At 27.5% G+C, this 19,326-nt stretch overlaps 1 protein-coding gene across 2 annotated transcripts in view; it reads left to right on the forward strand.

The window, feature by feature from the left end:
• The window catches only part of spri (Src homology 2 domain-containing protein sprint), a 93,775-nt gene that overhangs the window by 15,096 nt on the left and 59,353 nt on the right, over positions 1-19,326 (forward strand). For both annotated transcript variants that reach the window (XM_089225519.1, XM_015520195.2), the window contains exon 3: positions 831-907. In XM_089225519.1, the coding sequence (XP_089081645.1) occupies positions 831-907 (77 nt within the window). The remainder of the gene's footprint in view (positions 1-830; positions 908-19,326) is intronic.

The raw sequence follows: 19,326 nt of genomic DNA on the forward strand, positions 1-19,326 counted from the left end.
GTCTTATAAAAGTTCCTAATTTTAAAATTATAAATGTTTAAATAATGTAAGCGTCAGATTAATTAAAAAATATAATACTCAACACTGCGTACATATACATTTACCTATGTATTATGTTTATGACATAACTTGCTTCTCACTAATTTACTTATATATGTATTTTGTTTATTAAATTTGAATATTGTTCTTAGAATTAGAATTAGAATTTTTTTAGTAGGTATTTTAAGTTATATTTTACTGTTACGGTGTATTATGATGTGTTTATATTATCGTTAATCATGTGTTTTTACACTAAATAGGTTCAGATTTAAGAATTTTTAAATTTTTATACAATTTATAAAGTCAGTATAGAGTTCTAAGTTTCTATTGGAATTTTTAGAAGAATAAATATTTTTTTTATTACAAATATTGATTACAAATTATTTTTTGTAAATTCAATGAAATTAAAATATTGTGTTTAGTTTTTAATATTGTAATCAAATAGTTGTTGTTATTTTATAATTGATAATTGAAATCCATTTTATTATGATAAAAAAAGTTTAAAGCCAACATTAATTGTAAATAATAAAGATCACAAACAAAATATATATTTAGGATCATATTTGATCGTAAAAGCTGTCATAGGCTTATCATGACGAATTTTTTTTACAAGATAAAAAAAACAGAAGGGAACTTATATAAAAAGTAATTCATACACATTATCATCAGTATTATATTATACCATACGCGGTATTTTCCCAGTTACCATGACTACTCTTTGCTGTAAACATTAGGACACTTAATTCTTGATGTTTTTTCTTATACTTTTTCGCTCTACATTTATGTTACAGTTGTTGAGTGCCGTTGCCAATGATCTAGACTACATGCTTACGGACCTATACGATTCACCACCCACCACGTTGAACAGGTAAAATATATAATAATAATATAATATCTAAGAGGTAGAAGGTATCTTTATGTTAATAAATTATTTTGTTTAAAAAACTAAAAAAAAAGTTGTGGTAAATTTCTTAATCTCTTATACTCGGGGAAATATGAAAATATGAATAAATTGCGTATGGTTCGATTCGTGTTATTAAAATAATATTGCATTTATGCACGTACTGTGTATTTAATTCACGTTCGATGGGTATTAAATTGTGTTAGCTGTCGTTATTGTGATCGCAGATGAAACATATTTGTCGCTGCCGACAGTTGTTGTTCCGCTCGTTATGCACGTACGATTCTGTGATTTAATACTTATCTGAAATAACAATAATTTATCAATAGGTAGGTACGAAAACGACAGTGTTAAACTGAGTTTAAGGGTAAAGCGTTTGTTAGGCGTGTGTAAACAATGTAAGTGATGGCATTTGTTACGCCTATTCTGTTTGCGAAAACTAAAGTGACGTGAAGTGTTCGAAACTACATTTTTTTTAGGAACCGCGGTATTTAAAAAAAATGTAACTAATTTTTGATGTATTGAAAGTTACTTGTTCAGATTTAATCACTTGGTGCAATGCATATTGCATATAGTTGCATACTATAATAATGTATATTGTTATACCTATAACTACAATAGCCATGGTCTTATTTTAACAAACAATATTGACGTATGTTTAAACTTGTTATTTATGTGTAAATATCAATGGCATTCGATAAATTGTTAATAGGTTTTGAACATTATTCCTACCGATTTCGCTGAAGGAACATTCCAAATGTTTTCTTTATTCATGCTCATTTATACAGTTTGTTTGTTCCGGAAAACCGATTTATCGTTTTATTCTGATTCAAATATACCTCCCTAACATCTAACGCCTTAGTACCAAAAACGAATTATTCCCAGAACACGGGATATAGTGTCCGTCCGGTTCGAATGCTGTTATTTAGGGTGTATAAGATCTATATTTCTCGGACCCTCCATAAATATTGTTGAGCTTTCAACAAAAGCTTTTTTTCCGGAGTAGATTTATGAAATAAATAAAATAAACACATTTACATTTAAATCTAAATATTTAAATTATTCTTTTAAGTTTATCCATTATATTACTAATATTTTTGGTTTAAAAAAATTTTTATTATACCTACATATATGTGGAAACTACATCAAAATATTAAAAATTCAATATTTTCCATTCTAATCTTTATACATTAAACTTCACCATATTACATCTATTATAATGGAAATATACTTATTTTATTTTCAAAATCCATTAGAGATATATTTAGCTTTTGGATTTTGGATTTATATTTATACGTTTTTAATGTCTTTTATACGCTGATAAATTTAATTGGATTGACAATAATCATCCATCGTTAAATCGTATCTTACAAGAAAACTTTAATTTATATATATATATATATATAATTTAATTCTTTATATAGGTACATATATTTTAATGTGTGTATATATTACATTCTGAAATAAAAACATAAATATAATGTAAGTAGTTTAAAATTAATCGAAACAGAATGTTTAAATTTGATGATAATATGGCAATATTTTTGGCAGTTAGATTATTTATTGCTGAAAAGTCGTTTGTATTTATTTAAATGTAAGATATCGTCCTTTTTTATTTATTTGACTTGGGTTACATTTTACATTTAATTCGCAATTGGAGCTTCAAAAACTGGAAATAATGGCAACAATTTTGTAGGGAGACTATATATGTATATAGAGGGGAGCTTTTGTGATTTTTAGGTCGTTTGTATTCAGAGAACACCACCAACAGATGGTGCTTGACCCATGTTATGGACAAATTATTATTTTATTCATGTAATCGTATCATAACTAAAATATCTCAATGCCAGCGATATCGATAGGCTATAGCGAATCTGTGTTGTAGTCTAACAGAAATTATAAGTATCAACATGATTAAAGACTTGTTTTAGAAATTAAGTTATGATTTTTATGATTTTGATGAGATTTTAAATGACTGAAGCCAAAAGTATTGTATGTTTATTACTATTTTACCATAAATAATTTTACGGTGTTATTAATTCATACTTCTATAAAAATTTATCTTTAATAGAGTAAACTAGACTATTTGTTTAAATATATGATATTCAATGATATATGTTATGTGTTTATAATAAAAATTATATAATTTTAATTAGACAGCGACAAATTAGCCCATGCTGGGGATACTCAGAAAGTCTTATTAAGACTCTGAACCGATGTACTTATATTACAAATTATTTGAAAATATTTATTTGTGTGTCCACGTAATTTTTTTTGGTATCATTGGTTGTACTAATAGTAGTCTAATACATAGTGATATAGTATTATACATTAGGCAGTTAATTTTTATTTTATTTTAAACCATAAATCTTTTATAAAATTTGTTTAAATATTTTATATTCTAAACGAGGCTATGATAAAATATTGATTTAATAATAATGTGAGTGTTTTTAAGCTTTTTTTGGTATAACTGTCATAATTTTTCGAGGCAGTAAAAATATTTTGATTATTTGCATATTTTCTGGTAGAAAAGTGAATCTAGTTTGTAATTTGAGTGGAAACGAGAATAGTTCATTTGAAAAATATAATTTATACTTGTGGACCTGTCATACGGTTATTTTCCGGCCCGACATTTTTAGTCAATTTACCGCGATTATACAAGTAAAGTTTTTAGTGATATTTTAGTTCTGTTGTTTTAATAGAAGCTTCTTGAAATTATTTATTAATTATTCTACTGTTTACACACGGTGTACGATTTAAAATTTCGGTTTATTCATGTGAGTTTAAATTTTAAAAGTGTTAACAAACGGTACAGTTAAACACGTTATTTGTGAACACTTACTCGTATACTGTAAAATATAGTATATAGAAAAAAAAATACTTGTTTTAAATTATTTTTCCCATATGTACGTTAATGGTCCATATTTTTGAAAATTCAACTTCCCCTCCAGTTCAAAACCTAAACCCTTGTTTTATGTACCGTAAGAGATAAGCATTCCGTTGTTGTATGTTCTCCTTAGTGATTTATGCTGTTAAAATAATTGTTGTTTTTGGTTATGATTCCGACGAGGTCTGCATTCCGTGATCACATTCCTGGGGCATCCCTTTTGTTAATCCGAAACTAATAACGACAGTGGCCAGCCGAGGGCGGTCGCAACTAAAGCTTTTAGGTTGGCCACAACACTATCATTGCGAAATGTAAAAGGGAGAGAGTGAAACGAGATTTTTCCCCTTTTCACTGCAAAAATTATGAAAAAAACTCGTGCTCTTCTTTGAGTGTCTGGACCATAATATACTCATAGATTCTAGAAACCGCAAATTCATGTTACTGTTCGGTTTATGTCACACGTGCCTACTGTTTTGAAATGAGATACCATAACTATGAGGTTATTTCATTATTTCTACAATTGGATTTTCGTCTTTAGTATCCCAATTTGCAGTTAAACAATGATTACATTGTAAAAATTGTGTAACACGAACTCGTTGAAGACTTTTACAGATATATAATGGTTATTAATTTAGTATATTGTTAGTATTTGGTATAACCTTCAGATAAAGCTCTTAAAATCCAAGTAATCCAACCAACTACGTTTAATAATAATAATTCAGAATATAACATGTTATTGCATGTACGTTTGCTGAAGGTTTGATGTTTGACGTTTGAACTGTTATTTTATTTTGGTATCTACTATGTGATATTTTGTACAGTTACTATTGTTTTGGTATATACCACATAATATTTTGTTAATACTTGGGAGTAATAAAACAATACTAAAAATACGAATTATATAAAACAAATGTTTAAAAATAAAAATCAGATCCCTTTATATTATTGGTGTATCAAGTACTAAATGTTATATTTTTTATTCAAAATATATTTAATTTTAATATTAGAATACATATATTTTGTTTTCACGTTAATTATTATTGTACCTACCTATTTCATAAATAATTTAAACATTATGAAATCTATATTTACCAAATATGAAATGACTTAACAATTAATATATGTATTAAAGCATTATCACTCTATAATACCTAATATTATAAATAATTTTGTTAATTGTATTTATACATTTCCTTGACTTTGTGTTTTGTCTACTTAACATAACATAATTTTTATCCTGTTCTGTTCATATGTGAAGTGTTATTGCCTATCTAACACGCCGTCTGTATATTTTATAGTCCATTCTAATAATTTGTATTTATAATTTTCTAAATTTCCAAAACCGTAAAATAAACTCATTTTTCTTATAAGTTAGAAATAAATTACCAAACAAAAGTTCCAACTTCTCTTGCAGTCAAAAATAATTTTATATTTCATAAAAGTCGATCTGTCCAATAATTCTGACAACTTTATATTTTATTACATTTGTTCAGGTCATTAATCATTGCACAGGATATAAGAAGTATTCCATCACAAGTGACATATTACTCAGAACCATTAGTTGGTATACATTTTGATTCTACGTCACTACTTTGATAAGTTAGGGCATTTGAAGAAATATATACTTAAAAAAGCAGATCGGTGTTGGAGAAAAATCTTCTTTTTTTTTAGGTATATTTACGATTTTGAAATGGAGAGTTTTTATTTTTTACCCAAAGCCAAAGAGGGTTGTTCTCAAAGATTTCCATTCAGACGCACAGCTGTCACATTCCCATATTAACGTTTCATCTGTTTGCCTCAAGCGACAGAAATCAAAAGGCGGAATAGGAAGTAAATAGAAATGGAAAATGCAAAGAAATAGCAGTTTTACATACTCAGATATTCATTTTTTCATGTAAACAAATAAAAAAAGCTGTATATCTTAGTTAATAGTTTTTAGTCGCTTTATAAAACTGTATAGGTAATATAAAAACAATGTTTAGAATACTATTGTTGTACTTTAGATACTGTACCTAATTTGTATAAATATTTTCACTACATTTCGATTATAGTTGTTAATTAAAAAATAAAAAGTTACATTATTTAATTTTTTTTGTTCATTTTCAGATAATTTAATATTTAATAAATGTGTTAATGTGTTAGGTTTGTATACGAATTTTGAAATCCATGGCATGCTTATTGATAGTAGATATACTTTTCCTTACTTTTTTAATTTATATAAAGGAAAAAATATTGAAATTAAAAAGAAGTTTTTTTGCATATGGTATCTAGCTACAATTGTTTAAAATTGCATACTTTATAAGATAGTAAAAATGGCCATTTAAATTTTGAACGAGACCCTCCATTGTTTTTGCTGTAGTGTGGTGCTCTTTACGCGCCGGATAGCGCTTCGCATTTTTTTTATGTTAGCACGATTTAGTATCTCGAGTTCTTTCGTACATTTTTGCTTAGGCCTTAGACCTTTTCAGCTCCCTAAGGACTGTAGGGATGGTTCCGTGTAAATAACAACCTAGCTGGTCATTCTTATTTGTTTCTATTACGGGGCTTAAACGCGTCTATACGACATTTTTGCGGCCACAATAAAACGCATACCGGACTTGATCATAAATCGCTTTTATGGGAATTCCCATGGCGAATTTGCAGGGGAGAAGACCTATACACTTTTTCACTTTTCGGAGCACTAGAAAACTGAAAAGTTGAACAATTTTTATTGAAAGCACATAAATCCGAATGTTGAACAGAGAGGAGTAACATATAAGAAAAGCTTATGGAGTTATTTAAATGTTATTTTATTTCAAGTTATTATAAATTTATATTTCGACAAATAATATCAATGTTTAACTTTGCACCCATAATTTGATAAACAGTAGCATAAATAATATATACTATCCGCTTAGGTAATTTTTTTGTTGTTGAATTTTGTTTTAGGTTAGTTTTTACCAAATAATTATAGATCGCACAACTTTAGCATGTAATGTATTTTCCTGGAGTGTTTAAATCAATTTGATATATTTTTGGATAAAATATTTTTATTTCTAAAAAATACTGTTTGTGTAAAGTGTATTAATTCCTCAAAGATTAAATTAATTCAGTACTCGAAACTCGTAAAGTTCTCATGAATTAAATATATAAAATATTCTTTGTTGCCTAGTTTAAAATGATTGCACAAGTTTCAATTTTTGGAAGTACTGTATACCTACAGGATGTATCCATTAGCTAATTTACAGAATCATAAAATTAAATTAAATCTCGTTCAGTGTAATAACTTAAATAGGTTGCTACATTTTTTTTAGAATAATAAAATTTATATTTAAAGCAAGTGTTAATTATAAGTAGAATATTTTATAAATATTTTTAGTTATTGAAATGTTATTAATCAATTTAAATTATTTTCGTTTCTTATAATTTAATTTACATTATTGATTATCCGTACCAATAGACATTACCTTCGGTTGTGTTGGTATAAATTTGATAAATAATTAGATTATAATTTGATGAATTTGATTTTTAAATATGGATAAAATTACACTTTTTATGAGTTATATTTTAACATATCATTTTTGAATGAAAATTAAATTTTTATATTTATATTTATTCAGGACTTTTGGATTTTTAATAACAATTTATATTGATAGTAAGATAGTTTCATAACTCGAAGATATTTTTTTTTTAATTGTCATTTATAATCATCAAATATTGAAATTTCTGTATTTTTTTTTAATAATTTGAAACAGAAAGGCGATTATTGCTAATTTTATGGTTTCTTATCATACATGTATCTAAAAGTGTTTGTTTTAAAAAAAACTATATGTTAATTATTTGTTAATTAAACAACAACTGCTCGTATTTGGAAATTTTCCAATTTTTATATATAGTGTTACTAAAAATCTAAGTTTACATTAAACCTTCAAATACTATAATATTTTATGATATATTAAAATGTATATATTTTTCCAAATATGTAGGTATAACGTTTTTAAAATATGTAAAATCAAACTTTTTCTAAGTAGTCTGTATTTATTTAATTACTCTATATATCTCATTCTTCTAATAGTGAATAGTAAACTATTAAAATGATTTTAGTTCTAAGTCAGTGAAGTATTTATAGAGATTTACTCATTCTCAATTTGAATTTTTGAACTCATATTTATAGTTCGAAAATAATTAGATTCTTTTAAATCATTAATAATCTAGATGTATTAGATAGGTATTTAACTTTTTTGTCGTGTATGTATGATACTTTTCATAAAAATGCCAAAAACATAAATAAAAATTATAATACCTATTAACATGTCAAATCAAATAATAATTCCTCATTTTATATGTTTATAACTTATATTAAACTCTCCAGTACGCTGGATAAATTCGATGTTTTTATATTCGAGTCCAGTTGCAACCGACGTGTTTTCCAAATATTTATCATTATATATACACGCTTACGATAATGAATTGTTATTGTAATTGTGGTTCATACCTACGCGCAATTGTGTTGTGAGGGTGGCAGTGGAGGTGCCCTTGTCATCAAGATGTTAATTTATGGCTTCATTACGAACATCCAGTGCCTTCCCCTCTTGTGTGTACGATAAATTTTACAATGCATGTAATATAACATTTTTGAACCATAATCCGATAGTTGAGTATGAGGTGGTGGTATGGAGGAGTGACCATTATTATATTTCATTCGAATATTGGAGGGGAGCAACAAAATATCGATGGGATTATTGCCTTAGAATGTTGTTTTAACGGGCGCTCAGTTGGATAATAAAACCGTGCCTGTGGACAATTAGCTGCCGCAGCAGCCCCGATTATGACCGGTCATTTCGCATAAATCTACTAATAATTATTATATATTCTATGCTTACCTTACTTCATCCTGATTCATAGCAAAATATTCAACGCTGGGGTTATGTGTTTAGACTCGTAATTGGCTTATTATATCAGTTTAACAGATTTTCGTAAACTACGTCAAACCCCATTAAGAACAAAAACGATTGGACTCCACAAAAGCTTTTATAGGAAAAATTATATGTCAACATGTCGTTCATTATTTTTTCCAGTTGAACTTTGGTAATTAAATGGGTAAAATGAATGCAGTTCAAACTTGAAAATAGTTTCCCTCTAAATTGAAACTCTGTTTTCGAATTAACGAGTTTATGCTTTCAATTATTTAAAGATTAAACTATGCATAGAATATAGACATAATATTATTTTTAATACAATATACATATTACTTTGGCTGTAAGTATATTTGTTGTTTTAAACTTACATTTATTATAATATTGCTTATTTGTATAAATTATATTTTATTAAATTCAGTTGCTCTACTATACTTTGTATTGTCGACAAGAACAATTAAATTATTAAATTACTGTAAATCTCATAATCTAACGATCAAATATTGTTGAAATTCGTAGACTTTTTTAAGGTTTCATACCATATAACTATGCTAAGTAGGTACTAATGGCAATCAAGGAATAGGAATATATAATATTTATCTATAATTATATCACAATTTTATGAATTTAATAAGTTATTTCAATGGGCAGGACTTAATTATATTAGGCTTAGTTTTTATGAAATTATTTTTCTTAAAATAACACACATCACTTTTACTTTTATTATAATTTATAATTATTGGCTATTACCATGGTATATTTTCCCTTTTACGAATGATTCAATTCAATTGTGTAATAGTGGCTGAGTGTGTAGAATCCACTATTAGTTTTTTATAATCGTGGTACAATCTAATATATATTAACATTATATACCTCAAAACCTTTCCAGAATAAAATTAAATGTGTTAGATTTGTATGGTTGTATGTATTTATAAATGTATGCATGTGATTTAATTAAAATTAATTGTGAATAATAATTACTTAAAATATGTGAATAAATGAGTTTTAACTGAGAATTATTTACTAACTTTTTGAATTGATTTTATCATGATCGAGTTTCGAGTATTATACCATCAATTAAATATACATCAGTAATCATTCATATATAATATTTAAAGAAACAGTATGTTGGCAACATAGTTCCAAATTAATCAGTAAATCCGCAAAAATCTTAATTATCCTGGATATTTAAAATCTTAAAGAAAGAACGGAAACGGACACATACTTCATTAACGCTTTTTTACAAGTGATGAGATTTCAGTTGGACATTTACCAAATAAAAAAGAAAAACCTTTATTTATGTGTATGACGATTAAAATACTTAAAACTAATGTTTATAGATTATGGGTCAGTTAATGTTGTATCACTGTATGTGTCAGAGAGTTTTTTTTATTTATTTATAAATAGGTAAACTATACAATATTATTATCGGTATACCAGGTGTATTAATGTTTTCATGTTTCCATCAAATTGATGGAGGTACTTAATACTTATATTTGTGTATGAATTAAAAAAATATATTATTAATTCAGATATAAATAATAATAATAAAAAAAGATATTATAATAAAATAAATTAATGTATTTTGGGTACACTTACACGCGTTTTATTTATTATAGCTACTGCAGCATCAGGTAAATCGTAAACAACATTCAGTCAAGTGCTTTTGGCTATCATACGTTTAAGTAAACATCGTTATCAATGTCTAGTAGTGCCTCCTCTTACCTACTTTTCGACCATCTTGGACAATTTTGCTGCCGTTATGTCGGCACTTAAATAAATTGAGGTTTCCAGAAAGGTTTCTTACTGAAAACACAGTCATAAAACCTTTTGAATATTTCCAACATCATTTTTTACAGTCACTTAGTATAGCGATTCAAATATAGACATCAAACTACCGGTACACTTTAAACTGTAATAAAAGTTAACGTAGATACCTATTCCGTACACACCTGATCCACAATGTTATAAAAAACCCTTACCCGCTCGTATTTCATTATACTAAAGTGCGAAGGAATTACCCTCAAACAGCGTAAATCATACAATATACTACCATTGTTTATTATTACGACAAAGACTTTTTTGGGGTTAAAACTGGTGGCTTATAGGACTTAGCGATATAAGATGTGTTTCTTTAAACTTTTGACAAGACATAAATAACTTGGTTTTCAATCCAACTTTTATCAACACGCTCGTATACCGCTGGGGCGGGAGAAAGGAACGTGAGCCGTGAAATTCTCGCATACTATGGCGTATTACCAGCGCGATGAATTTGATTAATGTACAATCGTGAGTGTGGCGTATGCGTGAGTATATCTTAAAAATAGAGATAAAATATAATATATAATAATAATAATAAGATCGAAAGATTTATTTTTCCCTTTGCACGTTTAACTAGTCATTGGATAGGCTTACCTAAAAGAGTTATTATATTGAAAATTTCAATTCCATAACTCTTTGCGTGTATATGTGTCGTTTTGCTATAGATACTATAATTTTCTATCTCGTTTATTTCGCATTTATGTTCAAATATAATTGTTTTACCAACAACACAGTATTCAACATTTTTTTTTTCTGTTAAATAAAATGTTATTACGGTTGTACGCTGACGCATATAGTTACTTTTTCGTTTAAGTAATTAAAATTAGTTATAATAATTACATTCGAATGTTTAGTTTCTATAGCGTAAATTTTGCTAAGTGGTTTTCTTAATTATATAATTGGAAACTGACCATACAACAAATACTTCTGCGATAATATCCCTGTACCCCAGCTGTAAATTTCAGTTAATATGTGTATTAAATTAATCTTGAATTAATTTGTTGACACTTTTAGAAAAGTTATCAATATTAGATAGAGGAGATGTACACTAGTCTGCAGTAATGAAAGGATAAAAACATCTGCTCGAATGATTTACGCTTTTATTTAATTCTTATTTTAATAACGTTTAGGAAAGCGTATAAAGGGCTTTTGCCAAACTTTGTTTATAAGTTATAACAATGTGTTCTATTAACCACACACATTTTCTCATAAATCTCAAGGCCATTATCACCCAGTGCCATTATGCGGCTAGTTCGTAATTAAAATTTCCTATACGTTCCTAACACAATGTTGTAAATCGCGTTTTATCGGTCGCAGCCCTTTCCGCCGAAATATTCAAAACAAGGAAGATATTCGTGTTACTCGCTCCCCTGCAATGCCCGTTTCCTGAAAATTACACACACACACAACCACACGTAGAGTAACGTAATACCCACGGTGGGCTATATTATACAAAACCCATGTATGGTACTCACTCTCCCTTACTACCATTCGGTTTCTACTTAAGAGTCTATACCCTGCATGTTAATGGAAATCGCACTATATCGAAAGCTTTTTCAACCCACTCACCTACCCCATTTGGCTGAACATAATATAAGTGTTAGGTGTTTAAGTATCGAAATCCCTCGAACATTATAGTACGTTATTCCCGTTGTGTTTAAACGCCAGAGACAGTTTTATGTCGCGACACAGGCCACAGCCATCCGTTCACGATGAATACCATTTGACCTTCGTCTTTAATAGTGTTATGATATCTTGATATTAATTTAGTACCAGTATTTAATGATATCTTATATTATTATATTACAATATCTACACTTGTCCAAGATGACGGTTTAACAACGTTATAAGTCTGATTTAAAACAGCCACACATTAGATTGCAGTTTGTCGGTAATTTTATGAAGGGTTTATACTCGTACAATTATTTATCGTTTAAGTGTATACATCACGATATCCCATTAAATTTATAGCAAGCTATGAATGGTTATAATATACATTTATATATACTTAAAATTTCAAATATTAATGTATAATAAGGTATAATGCGTAAGTGTGATCAAGTTCATGTGAAATATTTTTAGCGTTGTACACAAATTCAATATTAATATACATATTTGTATTTTAACATTATATTGTAGGCATTATATTTTCAATGGTATTCTTAATTTAACTGTCAAACAAATTGATATCTTATAAACGACTTCAATTAATCATCCAACACACCCAATGTTACAAAATATCAGCATAATATATATATAATATAATATATAAATATATAAAAGTAATATTATAGTTCAATTAAGTTTAATTTATTCTATTAATTTATATAGTATCAACTACCTAATAATATTTTTCCAAAATACAAGTTCATCATCTTAATAATGTCTAGTGATTTTTTTTTAAAAATAAATTGCAAGAGATAACTTAAAAATCTTAAAAAACGTATTTCAAAAATTATACGGAAACGTGTTCTGCAATGGTGGATATTTTTTCAGAAGACAAAAAATACAATTACTGTTATCTATACTCTTTACTCTTATTATTTTATTATTTGTTGATATGAATAAATGGTGGTGGACTTGAATACGGTTAGTATGGATTATTTCATAATATAACTACTACACTTTAAAGTTTTGATATTATTTGATCAGTATAATATGATAGGCCTCTACAAATATTCTAGTTTAAATTACATTTTGAAAAATGATCTAAATGCTTTAAAAACGAATCTAGGTATCATTATATATATTGCATAAAATTCTTCAAAGTCTTAGTTATAATTTATCAATTAACATTATTTCGTTATGCTCCATTAATTTATTTTTCATAATTTTTTACCGATTATATTTTATATAAAACACTATTTTAGTTTTTTTATATCGAGTGTGATTCATTTTTCGATATGGTGTTTTGAATTTACGATATCTACCACATAAAATATGAACACGATATAACTCTTTATTTTTATACTTAAATTATTAATATACAAAACAAATTTTACAAATGTATTTTTTAGGGATGCTAAAAACCACACTTATCTTCCAAAGTACTTTTTGCAAAGTAATTTTATATTTATAGGCGTAGAAAGTTAAAGGGATCCGTATGTGCGTAAATTTTTTTTGGGGGCAATATTATAGGTAGGCCCATTATGTATAGGAAGCAAACGTCTATAACATTGCGCGCCTGCTGTTTTTGAGTTGTAACTACCATTAATCGCGACGGAGGGGGGTGGATGTTGAAAAAGTTGCCAGGGATGCACCTACACCTCTGTCCTCACCTGTATACGACCCAATATCGTTTGAAGTTTTCTCATTTCGTAAAGAGTCCCCTGAAATGCCCTAGACCCCACGCTGAGCATCGTTTTATTTATAGGCTTCTGCAGTTTGGTTTTTAATTTCTTCTGCAGCCCCTTATAATAGGTAGTGAAATACAGTCCTTGGTGTATTTTATTTAACAATGGAATTTTCGTTTCAATAAAAATAATTATATATTTTTTCAATGAAAGTTTATAAAAATAATTGAAATCATTTTACGTTAAATGTTACAACATTTTTCATTTATAGAATATAAAGTATATTACCCAAGCGTTTATTAGAAATGATTGAATTTGATAATTTTTAAAAAATGAGAGTCAAATATGAACGTAAATGATAATAGCATAAAAATAATATGCATTTTATTATATTTTTATGGGTACATTATTATAGTTGGTGTACGAGTTATAATTTTTTAACTATTCTTTTATTATTGTTATAAGATTACGTCATATTCATAATAAAATTAATTGTAAAAACATATAAAATGGTATATCATAGACAAAATAACATCATACTATTTAATTCAAAATAGGAATTTAGTTAGTTATCTAATTCTCACATTATGTGTCATAAATATTATTTGTAAGTCGTTATAGGCTTTTGAATTACATATAACCCATCGTTTTATATAAATTCTCTGGAGACTGGAATTTAAGAGTCTTCTTTCCTGTTCGTATATAAAGCCGTTATCGGAAGTAAATAACACACTTTTTTGCTTTTGGAAACCGAGTGGTTGGCTAAGTGTCGGATGTCTCGCACACATAATGAAACCCCAGAGAGTAATACTCTAAGGATTCAGTCCATTATTATATATTTATGACTTCGGCGTGGGTGACTGTCCGAGTATATCTGATCAGACTCGGTGGAAGACTTTTTGAGATTACATTTTATATGCTCTACGCTCAAAGATGGTCCTGAAACCACCATAGCACGTTTTGAAAATAAGGAATTTTCTTCTTGCCAAATGCCAATACATTACCCGAATATGTAACACAGATGTATTTTCAGAATTTAATTCAGTGCCTGATTTTGACCTGTTCAGAATATTGAAGTTTTGCTGACCAAAGTTGTGAACTTGTGACACAGCTTGTTTTCGTCGATCAATACTATGGGTTTGATTGCTTAGAATCCCACGTATTATTCAAAACTTGATATCTTCGATATTTTTTTTATTATATTTTAAATTATACGATGGACTCATTGACGATGGAAGTTGACTTTATTATTTAATGTTTTATATTCAAGATAATACATTGATTTAGGCCCGATTTGCAAATATTTTTACATTTTTATCCTACACATTATGCATTTTAAATTTAAACATAACGTGGATGTGTGTGAACACATAACTATATTATGATTTCGGTTCGAGTGTCTCCCCCCTCTCAATAGTAAAGCAGTACACGTGTCAGACCGCAGCAACCACACGCGTCGTCAAATGCTTATGACACTCCTTCAAAAATAATAAAATTAAATAATGAAATACGCTAAACTGTAAATTATAATTCAGTTTACGACTGTTGTACATTCATTAATGGAGAAAAAAAGTAAATGCCAAGTATTATGCCCATCTATAATATAATGTACATATAATTACACAAGTATTGTTTATAAACATATGCCTGCTCACACACAAATGATAAATTCCACATTATTTACATAAAAAACACGTTAAAACGTCTTATACCGTTGCCGCGAATTATCGTTCTCATAAATTCGATTGATTCGATTGAAATCGTATTTAAATTTAAGAAATTTAACAAAATCAAATGGAATTTTACCATCATAAAAAAATGTAACTACATACACTGAACAGTGCACATATTATAACGATAAAAAGAGGGTGTCGGGGAATAGTAATCGCAAACAAACCGGTTTATTTGGTATTTTATTACTTCTAACGCAAATCGTTTCTTGTTGTTTAAAAAAATAAAAACACAAATGGTAAACGAATCGACGTTATAACGCATTGCGTGTTAGTAACAGGAGGGCATACGAACTTACATAAATCTGAATTTCAAAAAGGGTGACTCCACCCCATAAGTCGATCCCGATGACCCTTTTGCATACACAATATAAGTACACACTACACATCTAACGCCATGGATTTAGAAGGTTAGATTTTGTACGAATACGTTAAAGTTAGAGCATGTATTTTATTATTAATTTATTCTCTGCATACATTAAAATGAAATATAAATAATTTTATATCAACATGTACGACTTGCGTTAAAGCACACGTTGGTGTATTTATATTATATTTTTATTGGTCGATTGAAACTTATTGTTTAATTGTTTACGTCATTTTATATTATATAGGTATAGGCATTATGCACTATGAAATATGAATAGTGTATGTAATAGTTTATTAGGTTTATTGTTCACTATAATCCGAATTATTCAAAAATTTAAACATGAATTTAACTGAATTAAATAGTACAAGTTACATAATAAAAGTTCAATAATCTAACTTCATATTCCAATAATAAAATTACAAGGTAAAAAATATTTTGAGACTGTCAATTTATTATATTGTCGATCTATTTATATAGCTACATCAACTTAGTAGCCAACTTAATAACCACCCAATTGTTCATAATTTTATCCTTTATTTTAATTTATAGGTCACACCATTGTGTCTATTCTGTGGTCATACGTCCATATTCATATTTCAACATTTTAAACCAATGCTTAATTCTGCATAATATGTTATAATTATGTTTGCATTATTAGTTATCTTCATTGAAATAAAAAAAGGTTTTGTACCTTTTTCAATATCTAAATAATATATATAATTAACTACCTGTAGTACCTAGTAAATATATTATATATAATATATGATTGATATTATCATATTGAAATTTCAAAAACGTAGAAAATATCTATTAGTAGCAATAAAGTAAAATAGAAAGCCTCGATCAGTAATTAATCCATTACAATTATAGGTATATATTTGTTGAGATTTTATTTATCTGATTATAATACGAAGTTTACATACATTTAAATTTAAATCTGGTCTTAAGTTATGAATTAAAAAAATACTTTAATATAACTATAGTTAGTCATAACCTACGTAATTTAAAAATGCTTGTACTGTGTAATAAACGTTTAATGCAATTAATTACTTAAAAATATGTATATTTTCATTAATTTGAATGTTGCGAATTTTCCACAATCGTATATAATAGTATTTTTTTAAACTAGAAAACATATTTTCATTACGGTGCATGATCAAGACTTAATTAATGTGCAAAAGTTATTTTCGTATGACTAATTTGAATATTTCTGCAATTAATTTGTGACGGTATGCAAATGTATGAAATGGTTTTAAATATAGTATCGGGTGGTGTTTATAATCCATGATAATAAAAATGTCAATAATAATTATATTATAATATGAAATGAATTTTTTCTATCAGTATTTATATTAAAATAAAATATGATTCCGAAATTATCACTGAAAGTTACTTACCAAGTACAATGTAGGTACATAAATATATACATATAATATGTATGTCATATACTTTACTGTTGGAAAAACTACTTAGTGTTATTGAAAGTTTTCATAAATTTAGATACAATCAACAACTAAGTATATATAGTATTAGAAATTATTTGTGTCATTGTTTGTATGACTTTCTAACTTATACTGTTTTGAATTTATTATGTGATAATAGTTATTTATTTACGTATAACTATGTTGAGAACTAATCACGACTGATCAATTATTAATTATTGTTTTAATGTTCCATCTCGTCGAATTGACAGAAGTGCTTTCGTGATGTGATCTTTACCAAGTATATTTCTCTTCAACTAGCATATTAATTTCATTGAAATGAACCAGACATTTTAATCAGTTTATATTTATTATTGATATTGAAATAATTTAAAATCACTGTTCAAATCGTTTAATATCTGCTAATATACAAAACTTAACATGTAAGACATTAATTATTAATTTTCAACTTTAAACACAACGTATTGCACTGCAAATATCATCTTGATATAATATACCTCCTTTAGTACTAGGAAATAGTATAATATTTAAAAAGTATAGTTGAGATTCCCTTTCGATGTAATGTATCCTTTTTACCAACAGTATTTTAGTATAAAAACTACTTTTAGATTCTGAACGAAGTGATGAATGTATTGATTTTACAATGATGTGTGTGTGTTTTTTTTTTGTGTCTGTGTACAGAATAACTAGTCGAAATAATGCTTCAATTTCAAACTTATGTCAGTAAAAAAATTTTGGATGACCAAAAAATTTTGAAAATTTAATACAAGGTTCCTTATGAATTGTAGCTTATAATCAATAATAAATTGTAGCTAAAAAAATTAAAAATCGTTAGTCATAATTTTTTTTATAAGCGTTTATATAGTTCAAATTTTTACGAAATCTGTCGAAAACACGAAAATTTGCAAGTAATTTTGAAGTTGAAAAATCATAAAAATGTTTGTGTTTATAACTACCTAAGGATTAAAAATACAACACTAAGTTTTCCATAAGTTTTGCTTCAAATAGCTATAGAGAAAATTTGAAGCGTCATTATAACAAAAATATTTTGAGTGTTTGAGCTTTCAATGTTTATGAAATCGCGTAATGATAACGATTTATCCTCAAACCTGGTATATATGTATATCTACGATAATATAAGGTATTATTAATTATGATAACTACATGCAATGTTTTTGGAAAAATTGATTAATTATGCCTTATGCAAAATGTGTCCTAATTGAAAAATAAAATATTTGTTTTAAAATAGAATATATGACAATATTTAAATATAATATATCCTAGACTGGCAAATCATCTCCGTTCAGAATCGTTTTTCGTATACAATGATACATATCATTGCATTCAGATGTAACCTACCATAGTCAGATGTCCATCCCACCACCTAATGTACAGCAGAGCGACATCCACTTACCCGCTTTTGTTTTAATAATTTTCACGAGATGCATATTAAAATTTTTTTTTTTTTGATTTAACCCTCGGCAACATCATCGGAGGGATGCATATTTCACATTAGTCATTACATAAACATATACCAATGCATTCTTGTATGCATATTAAACTCGGAACCTTAAACTTTAAGTTCATTGTATTTCCCACCGTCTCTATTGTGGTCTACAAAACATCAGACTCACGAATGCATTTATTCCCACTACGTGTGTCGCATTGTTATTAAAATTGTCATTCATTATACCTGCATGGGACACGCGCTGTTGTCGAGTTCATCGGCAGTGAATAAAAAAAAAGAAAAAAAAATTATAAACAAAACTAACTAAAAAAAAAAACCCGCATAACACAGTATAACAAGACCTCTGGGTCGCCGTCGTCGTGATGCTTAAATGCCGCGATCGCGCGACAGCAACCGCTACAGCACGACGCACGTGTACACACATTATACACAACACGACACTAACAAACATTTATAATATATGCTTACGGTATTATTATT

This window comes from Diuraphis noxia, unplaced genomic scaffold (genome assembly GCF_037042655.1).
Source record: "Diuraphis noxia isolate RWA-SAM2 unplaced genomic scaffold, SU_Dnox_SAM2 contig0004, whole genome shotgun sequence".
Lineage (NCBI taxonomy): Eukaryota > Metazoa > Arthropoda > Insecta > Hemiptera > Aphididae > Diuraphis > Diuraphis noxia.